The sequence below is a fragment of the Nicotiana tabacum genome, chromosome 22 (genome assembly GCF_000715075.1).
Source record: "Nicotiana tabacum cultivar K326 chromosome 22, ASM71507v2, whole genome shotgun sequence".
In the NCBI taxonomy this organism is placed as follows: domain Eukaryota; kingdom Viridiplantae; phylum Streptophyta; class Magnoliopsida; order Solanales; family Solanaceae; genus Nicotiana; species Nicotiana tabacum.
The window spans coordinates 45081527-45102871 of NC_134101.1; the positions used below are offsets into that span (position 1 = coordinate 45081527).

The 21345-nt window shown below is 37.4% G+C and overlaps 1 protein-coding gene across 1 annotated transcript; it reads right to left on the reverse strand.

Annotated features, from left to right (window-relative positions):
• Positions 1–4064: 4064 nt before the first annotated feature.
• Positions 4065–5829, reverse strand: LOC107820430 (S-adenosylmethionine decarboxylase proenzyme 4-like). The gene has a single exon (XM_016646714.2). It carries the CDS (start codon positions 5693–5695, stop codon positions 4685–4687), a length of 1011 nt encoding a protein of 336 aa, XP_016502200.2. The 5' UTR covers positions 5696–5829; the 3' UTR covers positions 4065–4684.
• Between the last annotated feature and the right edge of the window lie 15516 nt (positions 5830–21345).

The window sequence follows — 21345 nt, forward strand, 5'->3', positions numbered from 1 at the left end:
CCTACAATATTCCCAACCCTTGATTGATGTACTAAGCGTAACAAATGCGTACAAGAAATAGTCATCGTCAGTCTTCTGCAATTTAACTACTGACTCCGGATAAGTCTTCTCCAGAATATACAAATAACTAGGCAATCGACTATAGGAGTCAGCAGGATGACCTCTCAAAATTCCAAAGCCTTTTTCTTCACTCTCATGTATGTTAAGTTCACGCCGTGTTCAGACAACATATCAGTTTGTATGTTTTTTGGTATGTAAATTATCTTAGGATCCGAATATTTTAGTATAACCATACTACCAACTACCATGGCAGTAGGTTTGCGTTGTATGTATGTATGGTCCATCAAAGAGCATGTGTGCAAGCTGTTGAATTTTCGAACCTTGAACAACGTTGAATCATTTATGCTGGTGGACTTGAAGTGCCATGTACAATTGTCCCCAACACATACCAGGCAGTAGCTACAGAATAAAAATAATTTAAAGAATGTTATGAAAAATGTAGCTACAAAATAATAGGTTGTTTAAGCATAAAAATCTTAGATTTAACAATTTATATAACAAAAAAATATATATAAATTATCTACAATTTGTATACAATAATTACAAACTATACAAATAAACTACAAATAAACTACAAATTAAACAAAGATATGATTTTTGACCATTGAACTGTTCCTACCTTCTAGCACTAGACTTTTTCACCCTAAATTAGAACTTGTTCATGACAGAATAATGCTTCATTACACTGGCAATTGTTTGCTTGTCTTTGTATACTTGGCCTACTTCAATAACACTTGGTGTATGTTCTGTTATGATGATACTTTCATATTCCACTATCGCCGGAGATGTTGGCATATCAATCAACTTCAGTGTTCTAGATGAACCTGCAATCAATTAAAGCTAACTACAGTTCTGACATATATTGTAGATAGTTTGTAGTAAAATTGTAGAACACGTGAAATTCAATACTTCTATATTCATAACATTTGAACTACACTTGCTATGTAGTTTTTTTGTAGCAATATTGTAGAAAAAGTGAAGAACACATGAAATATAAACAAACATCACCACTGATATAACAGAGCAAACCTGCAATTGTGTTCGAATTAGAGATACTACATTCCAAATCGAAATCACACACTGTTATACATAGCGGATACATTCCTAAGCTTTTGTTTTTCTTTTTCGTCTCCATACTCGAACTCCCATATCGTTCCGAATTTCCATTGGAGGTCAATGTTCGTTGACAATGTATTTGATTTCGATGATTTTTTCTGATGTATCGAACATTAGATGCTCTGCGATTGCAGAATTCAATTGACTATAATTTGAATCTTTGTTGGCTATAATTCCGTCAACAGTAAAATCTCTGTATCTCCCAATGCTATCCCAATTACCATTTAGCTGAAGCATAATAGCTATTTTCGATATTATTTTGCGGAATTCAGTACAATTATAGATAATTGCTTCGCTTATGGTTGTGAAACCAGAATAGACAGAGAAAAGCATAGTCTCGAAAAAGCAGAGTATCAGAATAGTGAGAAAAATGGCTTAATTACAGGCTTAATTCATTGCGATTATTGCGTTGCAAAAATCTCGGTAGAATACTACGCTATCCCAAAATGCCGCTTCTAAAAAAGGAATGCTACTGCAGAAAGGATTCTAGTTTAAATAATTGTATAGAATTTGTAGACAAAACGTGTTCAAGCCGTGTAATTAAGTAAACATGAACATTTTTGATAATAAAATTTTATATAGTGTATATGAATAAATGAACGGTGCTTATAAGAAATGGTTCGAAGCAGCCCATAAGAGATGAACGAACTGCCGACAAAACATCTAGATGCTTAACAAAATAGGAAACACTACAATGTTGTCAATAATTACAACATAGTAACTTTGTAATTCTAATGTTTTAAATCAATGAGCAGTAATAGTACTTTAAGTTCTTGCAATACGATGATGTTGAGCTAAAAGGACCAAAGAAATTGCACCACGTATACTTAGTTCCCCCACACTACTAAATCCAACTTTTATTAAGTGCAAAGTTGATATTTAGAGCTCATTTTTTGTGTTCAACGCATGCCCAACTACTTCTAAAATATAGTATCAAACAAAGAGTTATACGTGTTAACCATATATTGATTACGTATTAGCTATATAATTTCTTCTTTAATCAAGCCAATGAAAGTTATAATTAACTCCCACTATCTTTAGCAAGGGCACATGCATGTCACTATCAAATGGATTTTATTTTAAACTCAAATTTGTTTTACCAAATTATAACCCCTTTCATGATTAATCTGTTCAATGTTTATCTAAGTTTAATTTAAAGCTAATGAAGTGACTCCACAAACTAAGGTTTGCTTCTTTTGCAATAGCTTCATCAAGAAGGCCTAAGGATTTGAGTGCAGAATAAACAGCAGGTACTTCATTTGTGATCCATCTGTAAGTTCAGTGATGCCCTTTTAATCCTTTCCTTTTCTGAATTCGTCCCTTAATTCCTTTGATCTTCTAGATAGCGAAAAAAATGCTTCTTGTTAAGTCTTTTTTCCCTCTCCCTTGCCCATTGTTTCATTTTCTTTCTTTTAAATAAATAATAATTAGGGTACATGAGAACATAAGTGTGCTATCTTAGCGTCTGGGCGAATGTACCATTACCATTATAGGTTCAACTGAACTCAAAATTTTCGATGTGGAGCATAAATTTATATGTAAAAATTCATTAAATTTGTATTAAATATTAGACATGAACCCATAACTTTTAAAATATAATAGTTCAACGCGAAAAATCTTGAAGGTTGAATACCTATAGAGCTTAAATCTAAATTCGCTTATACTTGCTTGCTAATAATGTATAACTCTCTGGAAAAGTCAGTATTATTACAAATTATCATCCATCTCTCCCCCTACCAAGTACTAAGGGCCATTGATCTCCTGCTCATTGCCGTCCTAATTGCTTGGGAGCAAGAGGGAAAAGTGACCAACCACCACTTCAACCTTGTAGTAGAATGTAGCACGGGCGAATGTAGCCTATGGGTTCAACTGAACCAATAACTTGTGATACGGAATATAAATTTTTATGTAAAAACCTACTAAAATTTAAACAAATATTAAATTTGAACTCATAAATTTAACAGTACAATAAGTGCAATTCTAAGAATCTTAAAAATTACCCATTAAAATCAATTCTTGGATCCGCTTCTGACACCTCCCCTAATTCGGCTTTAACATCCTCCTTTTCTTTTAATTATTTTTTGGTGCATGCGAGATTCTTGTAAGTTATCATTTACATATACACTACGGTGAATCATGCATAAGCACGCGATCTGGATAGAATAGTTACAAAATGATGGTTGACTTTAATTAAATAAAGCGAGATGTCTGATAGCAGAAACATAGTACGTAGTAGATTGTAGCTTTGCAATGTTAAAGAAACATATAATGGTTTGACCTGGTGTTTTAAATTTAATTATATTCTCCCCGTTACCATTTTATATGCATTATTAAGAACATGACTTGTTGAGATCCCACTAGCCACTTATATTTTACTAGGAGATATAAATATGAAATGCACTAATTCGATTTTTTATCACCTTTTATTTAATTATTAATAATAAAATTAATTTGACACCTTAGCTTGTATTTTTAACGAAGAATTAACCCAAATAGTTGTTCATCTAATCTCTTAAATTAAAAATAGCAGTATAGTATAATATATATATATATATATATATATAATTTATGTATACCGGATAGAAAAAGTAAACATTAAATCTGAGAGGCTATTTGTGTAACATTCCCATTATTAATTCATGCGATAAAACTTCCTTTATTTCATAAATTTTATGTACATTTAATACCAAACGAAAACGAGACGGAAAGGGTATAATGCATTTGCGTCATATACGAAGATGATGAATGCAAGCACGTCCGCCTGCTATTCGGTCGTGTCATTAAAAGCACGCTTAGGCATGGATATACTGATTCATTTGTATTACTACTTCTTTCTTTTTTACAAACTAGAGCAAAAAAAAAAAAAAAAAAAAATGAGAAGACAAATGAAAACTAAAGAGATTGTACGTAGAAGGTTCATGCCTCCTTTTTTTTTCTTACAGTTATATATCCACCACTACATGACACAAAAGAGGGAATTTGATCAAAATTCTCTCTCTAGGCGGGACAAACATAAGTGGGTTGCATTATCATGATGTATCAACTACACCATTTCCCATTCATCCATTTCTCAACACTTTTAACAAAACTACACTAGTCAAAGCTCACATCCAATCCAATGCAATTGCATTACCCCATGCATCAATATTCACCATATACTAAGGATCCCCTACTTAACTCTAAGAAATAATACATTAAAAAGACGGATCCCCTACTTAACTTCCACCATATACTTTCCTAAATATCTTCCACACTTACACCACCGTGACACTACCACCAACCATAGCCGTTGCCGCCACACATAGCATACCAATACCAAAGGCGGATGAAGCTTATAATTTATGGGTTCGTATGAAATTAATAATTATAGCTGAACATAGATATATATGTATAAAAATTTACTGAAATTTTAATAAATATTGTATTATGAACCCATAATTTTAAAATATAATGAGTTCAATATTAAAACTTTCAAATCCTGAAATCTGATCATCATCATACAATTCACCTATTTCCTGGTGGACGTAAAAGTTTGAAACACCACAGTTCCTGCAGCAGGGAATTCATCAACCGTGCAACTCCGGCGTTTCATCCCAAGAGGCTCTACGGCTTTAAAAATTCTGCTCCAAATCTCACTGCTGCTCGTACACGTGATCGACACGGACATCGTCCCTGGTCGGAAAACCTGAACCACCTTCTTCAAAACCTTAACAATGTCATCACGATCATCGTAAATGGACCCCACACACTCAAAACTCGCGTAACTAAAACCATCTTCTGGCGTTACATGAATTGTAGAGTAACGATCTCCGTCAATACCATTCATGGAATATCCACAAGGATCAAATGCAAAGTCACAAATCAATGCATTTGAGTTAATATCTCCGATTCCGGTTATCTCCGTCATCTGTTTTCCGGTAGTATCCGGATGTTTAAAGAACTTCCGGGCAAGTACCCGGTCAAGATCCGTCATGCAAATTTCCACCGAGTACAAATCGTTCGAAATGGGAAGTGAGTAACACTTGTCACAACTAGCAGAAAATACATGCCAAGAATGTGAAGTGAATTTTGAAGGCATAACAGAAGCTTTTCTGTAGCAAAGATGATTAGGTAATTGGTCTTGTAAGTAAATAATTTCTTCTTTGAAATTTGTATGAGGGTAAGGTTGTGCTTTTGGGAAAATGTAATTTCCTCTAGTGTACCTACACTCTGTTACAATAAGCCCAATTTCGCATGCATAGTGGATAAATGGACGGACAGATTTTAACAACTGAGTGGTCCCACATGTTTTGATGATTATTTTTGTGGGGTAGACGAAAAGGCTTGATTCTGATAGTACGTAAGAATCAAAATATTGGTTACCAACAGCTGATACTACGGTGCACTGCACAGCATGTAATACTTCCTCTAAGGAATAAAAGTCAACCTGCCGGAGACCACCCATTCCGATCACCGGATCATCGCCGGAGAAGTGTAGCTCCAGCCTCTTCTCAAATCCTTCAAAACCAGAAGCAGCCATTTGATGAAACTATATATGATCAGATAATTATAAATCACTTAAACTTGAATATTACTGAAAATCTTGGACAAGGTTATAAAGTGTAATATTTGTTTTTTCTTGAGTGGGAGAGTGTTGGTGCCAATACTGAAATAGCGAAGTGAGTATATATAGAGTGGAAGAAATTGAGAGAGTAGTGGGGTTGGGAAGGAAAGTTGGGAGGGGGGGGGGGGGGGATGGAGATCGGAAGATGAGAGGGAGGCAACCAAGAATAATGAACGTAAGCAAAATGAATACAAGATTATGGTTATTTTTTGCATGAGATATCCTTTTTTAGACAACAATATAAATCCAGGTTCATTGCCACGCGCATTTTGTTTTTGTTTATTAATCCTATAGTCTACTTCTATATGAGTAAGTCTAAGAACGGAGAGTCAATTGGTACATTTTATCATAAAATTATATTGTGTAGATTGTTCAATTTTTTATGTATATATGTTGTATGTTAATTTTTTTTTTTCATATGTTTTTTTTTTTATACTTAGAATTCCCTAAGTGAATTTTGAATCCGCTATGACTAAGTCCATTTCCATAGCTCAAATACTAACACAAATTTCCTTCCCCAACTTAGAAAATGGTTTCAATATTCTTTTTTTGGAAAGATAAATAGACGTACTCATTTTTTATTTTATTTTATTTTGGAAAGAATTACTTTGAGAAGTGACGAAAAAAATTACTTTGAGAAATAGTGAAAGGTTTTTCTTTTTGAAAAATGAAATACACTTTATAATTTTTCATTCATTATAAATGAAAGTAATGGTTTTTCCGGAAACAAACAACTGCTTTCCGGAAAAATAATAATGTCGCTGCTTCAAACAAAGAGGTCCACTGTAATTATAATTAGAAAGGTATCCTGCCCATATGTCTTCATTATATCTACTACTACTTACTTTTACACCACATACATTTAGATGTTAAGTTATAAATAAATACTAGCTAGCTACTAGTATAAACAATATTTACATAATTAGATTATTTTAATTAAATCAGTTAAAATAAATTTCCTACAATAAGTATCTATTGGTACATTGAAAAAATTACTTCTACAAAATAACCTATAATATCAAGCTGGCCGAGAAAATCAAATTCCCTATTTGTTCTTGTCTTGTTTCTACGTCAAATTTGGGATAATAAAGTCCTCCAATCCTAATTGAAGCAATTGTTTACTCTTTAGATAGTAACTTCCATGTAAAAAAAAAAAAGAAGGAAAAACAATAACTTTACAAAAAAATCTACAACACAAGCAAGCAACGGCTTCTTATATTTAAAGCTCGATCAACTGCTTATTTTAGCTCTTTAACAGAACATGTAGCAATTTCATAAAAATAATCTTTTGGAGAACAATATCATATTAGATAGAATAGGGAGGACATCTGTTCACAGGTCAAAATACCGTAACTATATATTGTTCTTCACTCGTGTATTACCTCGATAAATGAAAATACTAGTATAACATAGTCAACTTTTCTTTTTTAAAAATAAAAAAAAATCGTACATCCATATTTTATTCAAAAGTTAGAGGATATTTGGTTACATCAAAGTAATAAATATATATGGATCGTTGAAAATTCGAGAGACCAACGTACACTCGTAAATCACGTGGTGGCTTATTCTTAGAGGGACACAATGATAAACAAGCTGCTTGAATGCATGACAACAATTATTGGAGTATGTTATGCCAAGGCATGCAAGCCTTATGTAATCTATATCTTCCCTTTCGATTGTATAGCACCAAGCCAACGCACTAGAAAACAAAAAAGGACAATAGTTCAATAGAGGTATAAAATTCATTTTAATGTAGTAATATTTTTGAAAAGGAAAGAAGTTTTAAGATTCCTAAACTTGTTATTTTAAATATGGTATAATATTTGTATAATTATAAATTGAAATTTGTCACTAAAAGTAAAATAAAAAAATATAAATTAAATTATTTTCAGAGTTAAATGGATATTTTGTTTAGAACGAATTAAAAGACAATGGTGCATGGTGAGTTGTAGAGATTTTTTTATTTTATTTTAAAGAAGGCATTGGAGTTTTTCATAAGAAGAAATGATTTAGAACAATCTTATCGTGGCTGGCAAACCGATACGGTGACCACATTCGGCCTCTCTCTGCTGCATGCGCACCAACAACCCCTCTACTAATCTAGACGTATACCCATCACCCCACATATATACAAATTATATACATTATTTACCCCTAAAATGGATAACAATTAAATTTGTACGCAGTTTAAAGGATATGTGATTTGATTTAACACAAATGATCAAATAATTGAATTGAAATGAAATGAAACGATCAAATCGAATTGACGTAATAATTAAGCCTTGGATTCAACTTAAGTGCCAATAGCCGGTCTCGATTGAGCCTTCGAAATAGGGCTCTGATTCAAATAAATATATGAACAATTGAAGAATGCTTAACAATTGTTAAAAGCCAAAGTAACTTTTGTTGCTTTGATATGTATGCCAGTAACAATCTCAAAATATAAAGGGGTCTTCCTCTTTATATAGTAGAGGAGTTCTTACCCTAATACAAGTCTAAACAAGGTAAAAATCTTTTCCTTTCTTTTCTCCCACGAAAACATGATCTGCAGTTAATACTGGGGGCGTGATCCGTGTCACTATATCCGGATGATGACAGATATTTCGGTTCCATGTTTGTCCTCTTTAGCCATATTTCTTTTACCCTTAATTCTTCATTTCAATCGAGCTTGACTCTTCCCGGGTTCGGCCATGCTCGATTACCGATGTATCATTCGTCCGCCTTTGATTCAGATATGTGGGCGCCTTCGGTCTCATTCGAGCTAGTAACGAGTAACGTTGTTCCTCGCTTCTTCAACGGGAGATCAGGGGTAACTTTATCCCCGATTTTATCCGTACACAGATAGTCCCCTCACTTCTCTGAGAGTAGATTATAGGAGCGATGAGAAGTGACTAATTGACCCTGGTTCCTTCTCTCATACATCATTAGCAAGCTGACGAACCGAAACGTCCCATCAGTCATGTCACTCTGGCTTTGGACACGCATCAGCCATCGGTTGATCACCCCCAATAGTTACCGAATTCGAAACGTCATGCACTCATTACTTTTTCCCTATAAAAGTTTCGGTTTCCTGTTTTCACTTTTTTACTTTTTGATTCCAAATTTCTTTGAGTTATCCTCCATTTTTTATACCTTCATCTACTCAATCAATCCTTCAAATCTTCATAACTTGTTATTCACATCTTTATATCCTCACAATTTATCTTCAAACCTTCATATCTTACCTTCAAATCTTCATACCAAATCTTCATATCCATTCTTTAAATCTTCATATACTTAGATACAATGGCGAAGACTTCAAAATCGGTACCTCAAAATATTTGACCGACGACCTTTTCCTCGGCTATCGGCATCGAGGCAGTACCTCTGGTAGTAACCTTGGGACCTCCCTTACAGATTTTAACCCTGGCGGCTGCTCCATAGATAACGACTTAAAAGTCAAATTGGCCTACGCACAAGGAGATTGGGGTGAGGAGGTATGGAGGTGCGTTTGCTCTATTACCGAGGAGAAGCTCAAGGCTGTCCGAGAGGACTGCAAATGTGACGTCAAAGACATAGTTGTTCCCTTGCCCTGACGAGGACATCAGGACATACGTGGAAGGATACTTAAGTGTTTACACGTATCCTTTCATGTTTGGCCCTGTTGACACTGTGGTCCTCGAGTTCTGCAAGGGGTAAGAAATTTACCTCGGACAAGTTCACCTGTCCTTTTGGAGGATTGTGACCATTCTCCGTCATTTTGCGAACAATACGGAGGAGCCTTGGTTCATGGCCGATCACCTGCTCCGAGTTTACAACCCCCGAATCTTCCTAAGGGGGTTAATCAAACTTGCCCATCGAGCAAAGAAAGCTCCCTTCTCCTGTATAGACGAAGACGGAGATCGAGGTTGGCAGGGTAGGTTCGTTCGGATAAAGACCGAGGACCTCATTCCTTCCGAGTTCATTTCGTTCCCCGAGAAGTGGAACCTAAATCATAAGTTTACTTCCTCTTAAGTCATCAAAGTACTTTTGTATCTATTTTTCATTCTCATGACATGTTTTTTTTGACATGCAGTTGTTCTTCGAGTCCCCAACGCGGTCCCGTATTTTAGGGAGCGGGTCGAGGGTATATGCAAGCAACTCACCTATCCCGAGCTTGAGTGGCGTAAGCTCTCTAAAGGCAAGTGGGAGGCTCGTTCTCACGGTGAGTGCCCCCTTTTTAGGTTGAATCTTTTTGCTGGTCTTTTTTATTCTGTCATTGTTATGACTAAGTCCTTTATCCATAGGTTTTTTCACGGGAAATCGGCGATGTTGTGACATCGACCCCCTCTATAAAACCCTTCACTTCTCTATAGCCTGTTGCCAAAGCTGCTCCAAAGAAGGAGGAGAAAACAAAGAAGAAGAAGAAGAAGAAGAAGAAGAAGAAGAAGAAGAAGAAGAAGAAGAAGAAGAAGAAGAAGAAGAAGAAGAAAAGATCTCATGACTCCTCGGACGCTCCTGCCGAGGCCAAGAAGAGAAAAATGAGTGCGCTCAGGGTTAAAAAGAGCACCAAAAATACTTTGGGTGCCCGGTTCCCGGATCCTGAAGCTCTTCATCGGCTCAAAGACTTTCCCGAGGATGACGAGGACATGGAGTTCGTCACTCATGGGCCGATTGATGCCGACCAAGATTTGGTGGCCCCGGAGGGGGATGCTCTAAAGGTTGAATCTTCCTTAGCTCAGGGGCTTAAAGAAGAATATGTGGCCACTGTTTCGCAAGAAGCCCCTCCTGTACGAGGAGGGCCGCCTTTGAAGGTGATGCCTTCATCCACATTCAAGAGTCACCGTCTCGTATGGAGGCCATATTAAATGAAGCTCGGGTTACTGAAGAGAAACAGACCAAAATGTCCTAGGTTGTAGACGATGCCCTTAACTTGTTTTTCGAGGGCGTAGACGTTGGTATGCTGGAGGATTACTCTGGATTTGGCCACCCGGAGATCTCAAAAAGGGTCGTGCAACTGGGATCATATGGGTCGAGTTCGATCTCAAAGCTCGAGAAGCAATTTTCGGTCCCGAGTGTGGACCTTTAACAAAATAAAATGGTCATGTTCATGGTGCCGGCGGATACTAGCATGCTATTCGGGCCAGACGAAGTGGCCACCTATCTCCATTCCTTGGTAACAGAATGTCACGACCCAAAATCCATCTAGTCGTGATGGCACCTAACCCAACCCGCTAGGTAAGCCAATTAACCACTAACCAATTCCAATAACAATTATTAAAACAATTTAAGTAAAGAAAAATCTTAATAATATACATTCCCCAAGAACTAGTAGTACAAATCATGAGCTTTTAAGAATAGAGTTTACAAAACTGGTACGAAATAAATACATCATCTGCTTGAAAAGTACATAAACAGAGTTTTATGAATCTAAGACTACCATGAACCAGAGGTAGCTACAACCGGGACGCAGAAACATGTTCAATTCCGGCTCCCGTCTATCACAGCAATATCAACCATCAATATATGCACGCAAGGTACAGAAGTGTAGTATGAGTACAACCGACCTCGTGTTCTCAATAAGTAACAAACCTAACCTTAGGTTTAAAGTAGTGACAAGCTTGTACCAAGGTCAGGTCCACCATCAATAACCCACAAGAGTTCATAACAACATAAACAAGTAATACTAGAAGTAACTCAACAATCAAATGCTCAACAAAAACATGATTTTTGAAAATAGTTCAGCCTTTAAAGTACATCAATGAAAACTCAAATTGTTTACCGGAGTTGCCAAAAATATGAATAAGTTTGAAAATAATATTTTTTCCCAAAATTATTTCAATAATAAATAAGAAATTTATTTTTCCTTCAAGATAACCAGTGTAAAATAAATGCATCATTATGCCCATCGGCCAACATGTGTGAGGAATCATGAATGATGTGATACCGTACAACATGAGAAAAATACATCTCTATACATGTATGCCATGTGTACATGCCAATGCAATATATCTCAGAGATGAATCATGTACTCACACTCTCAGAGTACTCAATCTTACTGTCTCACACTTTCCACTCATCATGCTCAACCACTCGGTACTGTATATGGCCCATACGGCTTAGGGAAGATCCATCCCGAAATATATACATCACTGACCATCAGTCACTCAGTACCGAGGAAGGCCAATCCGGCCCCATGGAGAAGATCCATCTCCAGTTATATAAATGCTTCGGACAAGATCCATCCCTCAATATAATCAACCACGCTCACTAGGGGTGTACAGACTCCGTATGGGCTCCTTCAGCCTAAGCGCTATAATCTGCACGGACCACTCACGTGCTTCACGGACAACTCACGTGCTATAATATCAATATATGTATCCGCACAGACAACTAACGTGCTATAATAAGCCAATCTGGCATACTGCGGCGTGCAGCCCGATCCCATAATTATCCTCACAATCAGACCCTCGGCCTCACTCAGTCATCAATCTCTATAGTATCTCGGGCTCACAATGTCATGAAACTAGCCCAAAATGATGATATGATGAATCAATAAATAGCAATAGAGACCCTAATATGATATGAAATGAAATGAATACGACTGAGTATAAATTTTCAATTTAAACAAATAATTCACAGAAATATGACCTCTGTGGGTCCCAATAATACTTGCACATGGCCTCAACATGATTTTTAATATGATTCAGCTCAATTTCTTTAACACATAAAATAGCATAGAAAATGCCAAGATTATTCGACTAAAAAATTCCACAAAAATAATTATGTCACAATTTCTATGGTGCACGCCCACACGCCCGTCACCTAGCATGTGCGTCACCTTCAAACAGTTCATATAATACGTATATTCAGGATTCATACCCTCAGCTCCAAGATTAGATGAGTTACTTACCTCAATCACGCTATCTCAATCCAATAGTAGAACTTTTCCTCGATTATCCAACTCTGAATGTCTTGAATCTAATCACAATTAGTTCGATAAAATCAACACAAGCTATCGGAATCAATTCCAAATAATAAAGGGCAGATCTTTAATTAAAACCCCCGAATCCAACCATACTCGAAACTTACGGGGACATTATGGAATTCGATTCAAAGAGAGAAAATTTAGCCAACACACCTGAAATGCGCCCCCTTAATGATACTACAACAATCAACTACACTAGGCAACTTCAATCTATGATATCAACATCCCATGGGACCAACATTAGTAACAGTTCCATAGTTTAGGCCATTTAGATAATTTATCAAACACACGGCAGGCATAAATTTCTACATCTTTTAACCATAGAATTAGTTCATCCAATTACCATCATTTTCTAACAATTTATACCACCATCATTATTTAACAATTTATACTCCAAACATCACATGTGTGACTAACCATTCACACCCAACCAATAAAATTCTATCAAAAATCACTTTTCAATCTCTACAATGGTCATGCATTTAAATTAGGAATTTACGGCTTCCAATCACCATACCTTGATTTCTAATACTTGATTCATACTCATATTTCAATAATAAATCCGTAGATGTAAGTCTAAGGGTGTAGGATTACCTTTTTGGAAGAGATCTTGCAAAACCCTCCTTTGAGTTCTTGAAGAAATTTCTTGAGGATCTAAGGATTTCATGGTGGATTGAGTTAGGTTTAGGGTGGAATTGATGGAATGAAACACCAAATTAGTAGGGATTACTCACCTTGAAGATGGGAGGAGTTAGAGATCTTGAGAGAGTGGAGAAAAACCCCAAAGTTCGGTCAAGAGAAATGGGGGGAATGAACCCCCGAATTCACTTAAAAAGACTTCAAGTAGGGGTAGAATGCTAGTGCCAGTGCCAACTTCTATACTTCACTGGGTTTTTTCAAACTTGCTGAGAGGGCTGGCGTGCCACAATTCGTGCGTTTCACGGATTCTAGCATGCTCCCAGTGGTTTTCTTTTTCATTTCTTGCTTCTCTACTCACCCTCACTTGATACCTTACAATGATATAAATCTGAAACCATCTCGGAACTCACCCGGGCTCCCTGGGATCCCAACCAACTCTAGCCACAACTGCGCAATCCGTGTACCCAATATGGGAGATGTCTCAAGGAAGAAAAGTGTATTGCAAGTTCAACAAGCACCACCACAACCACAATATTACAACCAACTCCCCAAATTTTATGAAGAGGATAACCGTAGGCGCATATGCACAATTGTAGAGGAAGGAAATTAATGAATCAGATAAATTATCATGAAAATAAAATTCCCACATATAGCACGGACAACTCACGTGCCTATAATATGAATCGCCTGGCATGGTCACAGGCCTCCAGTCCCAGCATATCATACAGGAGCAATTTAAAAAGTACAATTGTATATGATAATGAAATAAGATTCTCATGCTCCTGGACTGGTATAAATAACAGGCCATAGTGTAAGCATGTGCAAAGTCTGCTATCACGCTTCAAATCAGATTTTTAACGTAGAAATAGTAACTACCATGTTTATTCAGGGAATTAGCCTCTTTGTAACCTCAAGTGTAGCACTGATAATTCTCAACAAAGGTAAGAACACGAGAAACGTTATAACTTTACGCTTAACAATCAACTCTAGGCATATCATAGCCTAAGCATCCTTTCGAGTATGAATACCTGCCCCAATGCCCGCACATTGGCTCAAACCTCACATATATGCACACTTATAGTGCGTAGCTATCAAAAATAATTAACGCAACTAGTGCCTCCACTGAGTTAAAATAAAATACTTAGCTCAAATAGGCCGCAACCCGAAATAATATACTTCTGAGAATCCCAGTCTCCAAATTCATTGAACACATGAATCACTGTAACTGATCCCAACTCCAGCACTAAAATGACTAACACACCTTCCATTCACGATAATCCCATGAGGAATACTTTCATAATTCTTCTATGCCACATAGCAATAATTTGAATATCAGTAGTCTATCGACCATGTGAGTACCGCAATACTAATTAAACATCCTTAAGTCAAAATACAATGCGCCTTCTGAAATACGCACCCTTCTCATGCAACACCAAGTTGTAATAATATTTATCTAGTCATTTGGAACCGCCCATGTTGTCTAAGAATTCATGACCATTCTGCCCAAACTATTTCAAGACTGAACTGCCACCTTGTACATGTAAATCTAACTTCCGCACAACAGATAATATCTATCTTGCCATCATGTGAAAAGCACAAGAATCTTATTATCAACTCTGGGTCACCAGCAAATTACATATCTGGTTAGTTAGAAACCTTTATCTTGCTTCCTTCGAGGAGGAAATCACAATACACAACACGTTTCCCACTCCAGTAGAAAATATCCGGTTCAAACCATGGTAGAAACTATCAAGAACACTTTGAAATCCATCTGCACATAACCAAGCTATTAGAACTAAATTCCTCTAACTCGACCAAACCACGTAGGTCACCAAAACCCAAGAATATTGCCACCAAAACATCTGTAGAGCCTCACCACATCATAAGCACTCAAAGAAACGATCATATCCATTACCATACTGATCCAACCTACAACCAAGTTGTCATATTTCTCCGAGTCCCTTCCGAATTTGTCTTCAGATTGATACTTCTCTTTGCTAGAACGCCATGATCTTTAGCCACAACTCACCCCACAAACCTTATTTGAGTCTAAGTCCATTTCATTCACCTTCCTGATACTGAAATATAATATCCATAATGATATACAAAAATGCCACAAGTCTCGACACCATCCAACTTAAATCCCAAATTTAACCATAAACAAATCTTCTCGATTGCTATATATAATTCTCGAACCCATTAGAACCTTCTCGAGAGTCACCCATTTTTTTCAAATCTAAATTGCACCACCAAAATGGGCTGAAAGACACATGCCTCATTAGCACAACAACACTCAAAGAGGTAATCCTGCCTTAAGACCATCGATCAAATTCATACTCTGTGCGCACTACATCATTCACAAATAACACCTCACTCATCCCATGATTTTTATATACTCATAAAGTGCAATATATCCCGTATCTAGGAATTTCAATATTCGAGTCATCCTCGATCTCAACCTCTGCAAGTCATAACTAATCTACAAATATGCCTCAGACCAAAACTAAAATTTAACATATAACCATGAAATTGAATTGTCAATAGCAGGCTCCCCCACTTGGTTCAAAGCCATAAATTAAAACACTCGATGATTCACAGTACCCATACTCTATTACTGCCATAACACCGCGGTCAGTTCAACAAAAATTCTTCGCAGGCTCATACCACGTCAACTATAAAAATACCTAAATCGTCTGCTAAGCGCGCATTCATTCTCTTAACACTCAAGTCAACTTTCTCAACCAGATTCAAATTCAAGTCTCAACACATATGCCCCGCTGGCAGAAATGAAACTCTCTCTATTCTCATTATAAGGAACACACCTACGTAGATTACTCCGCAGGGGATAATCCACCTGCTTAGGCTCAAATTGGTATCTTGTTATACTCTTTCGCAGTCACAATTACTACGCAATCACTTAATCTTTATGAGTCCAAACTTATTAACAAGACATGAGACTTTAATCTGTCCCACAATTTAACAGCGTGGAAGATCCTTCAAAACATTCATACTCGAGACTATACGTCACATCAAAACAAAAATCAAGCACCCAATGGCCCTTCCTTTACATTTTAAGAAAATAATTCTCATCACATTCAAATCGTCTTATCACATCCCGCAGTCACATCATACTCATCACAAAGCCATTCTACCTCTCATCGAGCCACAAATTTCACTCATAGGGACATCACCGAACATATGAGTCCAAATGTGCAAGTTATAACTGAAAATACCGAGCCTAAGTTGCGGTCTAAACCTCGCCTCAAGACCTCCAGACTGGCCCATCAAAAACACAGAATACTTATCTCGAACCTCGTTCATGGAATTATAAATCGGCGATGCACAGCTGATACTGAGCGCTCATGTGCGCATACGAATGCGTAGAAGGAATTCAAAGAGTTATGTTTCAAGTTGAATCAATTCCGCACGATAAGGAAAGAAAGATGGAAAGTATATATCCTAAATTCCATGTAGCCTCTAGAATATAAGTATGGACGTCATCATACCGATCCGCAAGACTCTACTAGACACGTACTCATGACTTGTAGAACCTATGAACCTAGAGCTTTGATACTACCTTGTCACGGCCCAAAATCCGTCTAGTCATGATGGCACCTAACCCAACTCGCTAGGTAAGCCAATTAACCACTAACCAATTCCAATAACAATTATTAAAATAATTTAAGTAAAGAAAAATCTTAATATTATACATTCTTCAAGAATTGGTAATACAAATAATGAACTTCTAAGAATAGAGTTTACAAAACTGGTATGAAATAAATACATCATCTGTTTGAAAAGTACATAAACAAAGTTTTATGAATCTAAGGCTACCATGAACAAGAGGCAGCTACAATCAGGACGCAGGTACATCTTCAATTCCGGCTCCCGTCGATCACAACAACGTCAGCAGTCAATATCTGCATGCAAGGTGTAGAAGTATAGTATGAGTACAACCAACCCTGGGTACTCAATAAGTAACAAATCTAACCTTAGGTTGAAAGTGGTTACGAGCTTGTACCAAGGTCGGGTCCACCACCAATAACCCACAAGAGTTCATAACAACATAAACAAGTAATACCAGAAGTAACTCAACAATCAATTGCTCAATAAAAACATGATTTCTAAAAATAGTTCTGCCTTTCAAATACATCAATGAAAACCCAAATTGTTTACCGGAGTTGCCAAAAATATGAATAAGTTTGAAAATAATAATTTTTCCCAAAATCCTTTCAATAATAAATAAGACGTTTCTTTTTCCTTCCAAATAACCAGTGTTAAACAAATGAATCATTATTCCCATCGGCCAACATGTGTGAGGAATCATGAATGATGTGATTCCGTACAGCATGAGAAAAATATATCTCTATGCATGTATGTCATGTGTGCAAATCAATGCAATGTTTCTCAGAGATGAATCATGTACTCACATTCTCAGAGTACTCAATATCAGTGTCTCACACTTTCCACTCATCATACTCAACCACTCGGTACTGTAAATGGCCCATACGACCCAGGGAAGATCCATCCCGGAATATATCCATCACTGACCATCAATCACTCAGTACCGAGGAAGGCCAATCTTGCCCCATGGAGAACATCCATCTCCAGGTATATAAATGCTTCGAACAAGATCCATGTCCAGGGAAGATCCATCCCTCAATATAATCAACCACGCTCACTGGGGGTGTACAGACTCCGGAGGGGCTCCTTCAGCCCAAGCGCTATAATCTGCACGGACAACTCACGTGCTGCACGGACAACTCACGTGCTATAATATCAATATTTGTATCCGCACGGACAACTCACGTGCTATAATAAGCGAATCTGGCCTGCTGCGGCGTGCAGCCCGATCTCATAATTATCCTTACAATTAGGCCCTCGGCCTCACTCAGTCATCAATCTCTTCAGTCTCTCGGGCTCACAATGTCATGAAACTAGCCCAAAATGATAATAGGATGAATCAATAAATAGCAACAGAGACTGAGATATGATATGAAATGAAATGAATATGACTGAGTATAAATTTTCAATTTAAATAAATAATTCACGGCAATATGACCTTTGTAGGTCCCAATAATACTGGCACATAGCCTCAACATGATTTTTAATATGATTCATCTCAAGTTCTTTAACACCTAAATCTGCATAGAAAATGCCAAGATTATTTGACTACAAAATTCCTCGGAAATAATTATGTCACAATTTCTATGGTGCACGCCCACACGCCCGTCACCTATCATGTGCGTCACCTTCAAAAAATTCATATAATACGTATATTCAGGGTTCATACCCTCAACTCCAAGATTAGAAGAGTTACGTACCTCAATCACGCTATCTCAATCCAATAGTAGAACTTTTTCTCAACTATCCAACTCTGAATGTCTTGAATCTAATCACAATTAGTTCGATACAATCAACACAAGCTATCGGAATCAATTCCAAATGAAAAAGGGCGGATCCTTAATTAAAACCCCCGAAGCCAATCATACTTGAAACTTACGAGGACATTATGGAATTCGATTCTAAGAGCAACAATTTAGCCAACACACCTGAAATGCGCCCCTTAATGATACGACAACAATCAACTACACTAAGCAACTTCAATCTATGATATCAACATCCCATGGGACCAACATTTGTAACAATTCCATAGTTTAGGCCATTTAGATAATTTATCAAACACATGGCAGACATAAATTTCTACATCTTTTAACCATAGAATTAGTTTATCCAATTACCACCATTTTCCAACAATTTATACCACCATCATTATTTAACAATTTATACTCCAAACATCACATGTGTGACTAACCATTCACACCCAACCAATAAAATTCCATCAAAAATCACTTTTCAATCTCTACAATGGTCATGCATTTAAATTGGAATTTACGGCTTCCAATCACCATACCTTGATTTCTAATACTTGATTCATACTCATATTTCAATAATAAATCCGTAGATGTAAGTCTAAGGGTGTAGGATTACCTTTTTGGAAGAGATCTTGCAAAACCCTCCTTTGAGTTCTTGAAGAAATTTCTTGAGGATCTAAGGATTTCATGGTGGATTGAGTTAGTTTAGGGTGGAATTGATGGAATGAAATACCAAATTAGTAGGGATTACTCATCTTAAAGATGGGAGGAGTTAGAGATCTTAAGAGAGTGGAGGAAAACCCCAAAGTTCGGCCAAGAGAAATGGGGGGAATGAACCCCCGAATTCACTTAAAAAGACTTCAGGTGGGGGTAGCGTGCTAGTGCCAGCGCCACCTTTTATACTTCACTCGTATTTTTCAAACTTGCTGAGAGGGCCGGCATGCCACAATTTGTGCGTTTCACGGATTCTAGCATGCTCCCAGTGGTTTTCTTTTCCATTTCTTGCTTCTCTACTCACCCTCACTTGATACCTTACAATGATATAAATCTGAAACCATCTCGGAACTCACCCGGGCTCCTTGGGATCCCAATCAAATACACCAACAAGTCCTAAAACATCATACGAACTTAGTCGAGCATTCAAATCACCTCAAACAATGCTAAAACCATGAATTATACCCCAATTCAAGCCTAATTAACTTTGAAATTTCAAATTTCTACAAACGACACTGGTACCTATCAAATCAAGTTCGAATGACCTCAAATTTTGTACACAAGTCATAAATGATATAACGGAGGTATTCTAATTCTCAGAATCAGATTCCGACCCCGATATCAAAAAGTCAACTCCCTGGTCAAACTTCCCAAAAATTCGACTTTCGCTATTTCAAGCCTAATTCCACTACGGACCTCCAAATAATTTTTTGGACACGCTCCTAAGTCCAAAATCACCATACAGAGCTATTGGAATCATCAAAACTCCATTCCGAGGTCGTTTACACATAAGTCGACATCAGATCACTATTTTAACTTAAGTTTTAAACCTTGAAACTAAGTGTTCTAATTCATTCCAAAACCTCACCGAACCCGAACCAATTACCCCGGCAAGTCACACAACTATAAAGTACAAATTAAGCAGTAAATGAGAAAATAAGGCTGTAATACTCAAAATGACCGGTTGGGTCGTTACACTGAAGAATACCAAGTGAAGATGAACGAGGTAGATGAGCCAAGTCTTTTCAACAGGGCCCAGCAGGTGCTAAATCGGGTATATCCTTTTCCTTATTTATTTGAACGAGTTCCTGTCGTCTTAACTGTTTCTAACAATTTTCATTCTCTATATCCTAGGCCTTGGTGATTCATCATCAAAGCTTCCACCGATCCAGGATGGAGGTGATCCACCTCGAGTTCGAGTTCGAGCTCAAGAAACAAGTCCGACAAACAGAGATGTAAAAAGTTCTCTGTGACTAGAAGGATGAAGTCCTTAGGGACATGGCCGAGCTCCCTGCCCTTCAAGTCGAGTTGGAAAAGTCCTAGAAGGAGGCCTCGAAAGTGAAGCAGGATCATGCTCTTCTTGTTGAGAAATTAAGAGTACTCGAGAGTGATAATGAGAGGCAAAATATCGATGCTAACGCTACAACCTCATAGGTCCAGGAGATAACTTTGATCGACCATCTCAAGATGGACGGGGTCAAGGCTTCAGTCGATGAGCTGAGAGGAAAAATGGACCGCCTAGCATCGGAGTGGATGCCACCAAAGAGGACTTGGCATTGCCAAAGTGCAGCTCTGAGTGATGAAGGAAAAGGCCGACAAATGGGCTCGGCTGAATGAGGAATGCTGGGCACAACTTGCCTCGACGGTCGAAGAGCGTGATGCTCTCATCCTAGAGTATGCTGCATTTAAGTCCAAATTGGAGGTGGCTTCGAACGAGGTCTCGGAAGCCCAAGACATGCTGGCCCAATATAAGGCCGATGCCAAGATAGCCGAAGGCCGAATTATAACGAAGGCAGAGTATGTGAAGTGGCTATCTTGGAAGGAGGATCTCAAGAAGGTCCAAGCTGGGGGTTCGACTTAGCGACCAATATTGAAGAGGCCAAGAGGCTTGA

Bases quoted from the DNA above. Each gene is read 5' to 3' on its own strand.
- LOC107820430 (XM_016646714.2), bottom strand. From the start codon at position 5,695: ATGGCTGCTTCTGGTTTTGAAGGATTTGAGAAGAGGCTGGAGCTACAC.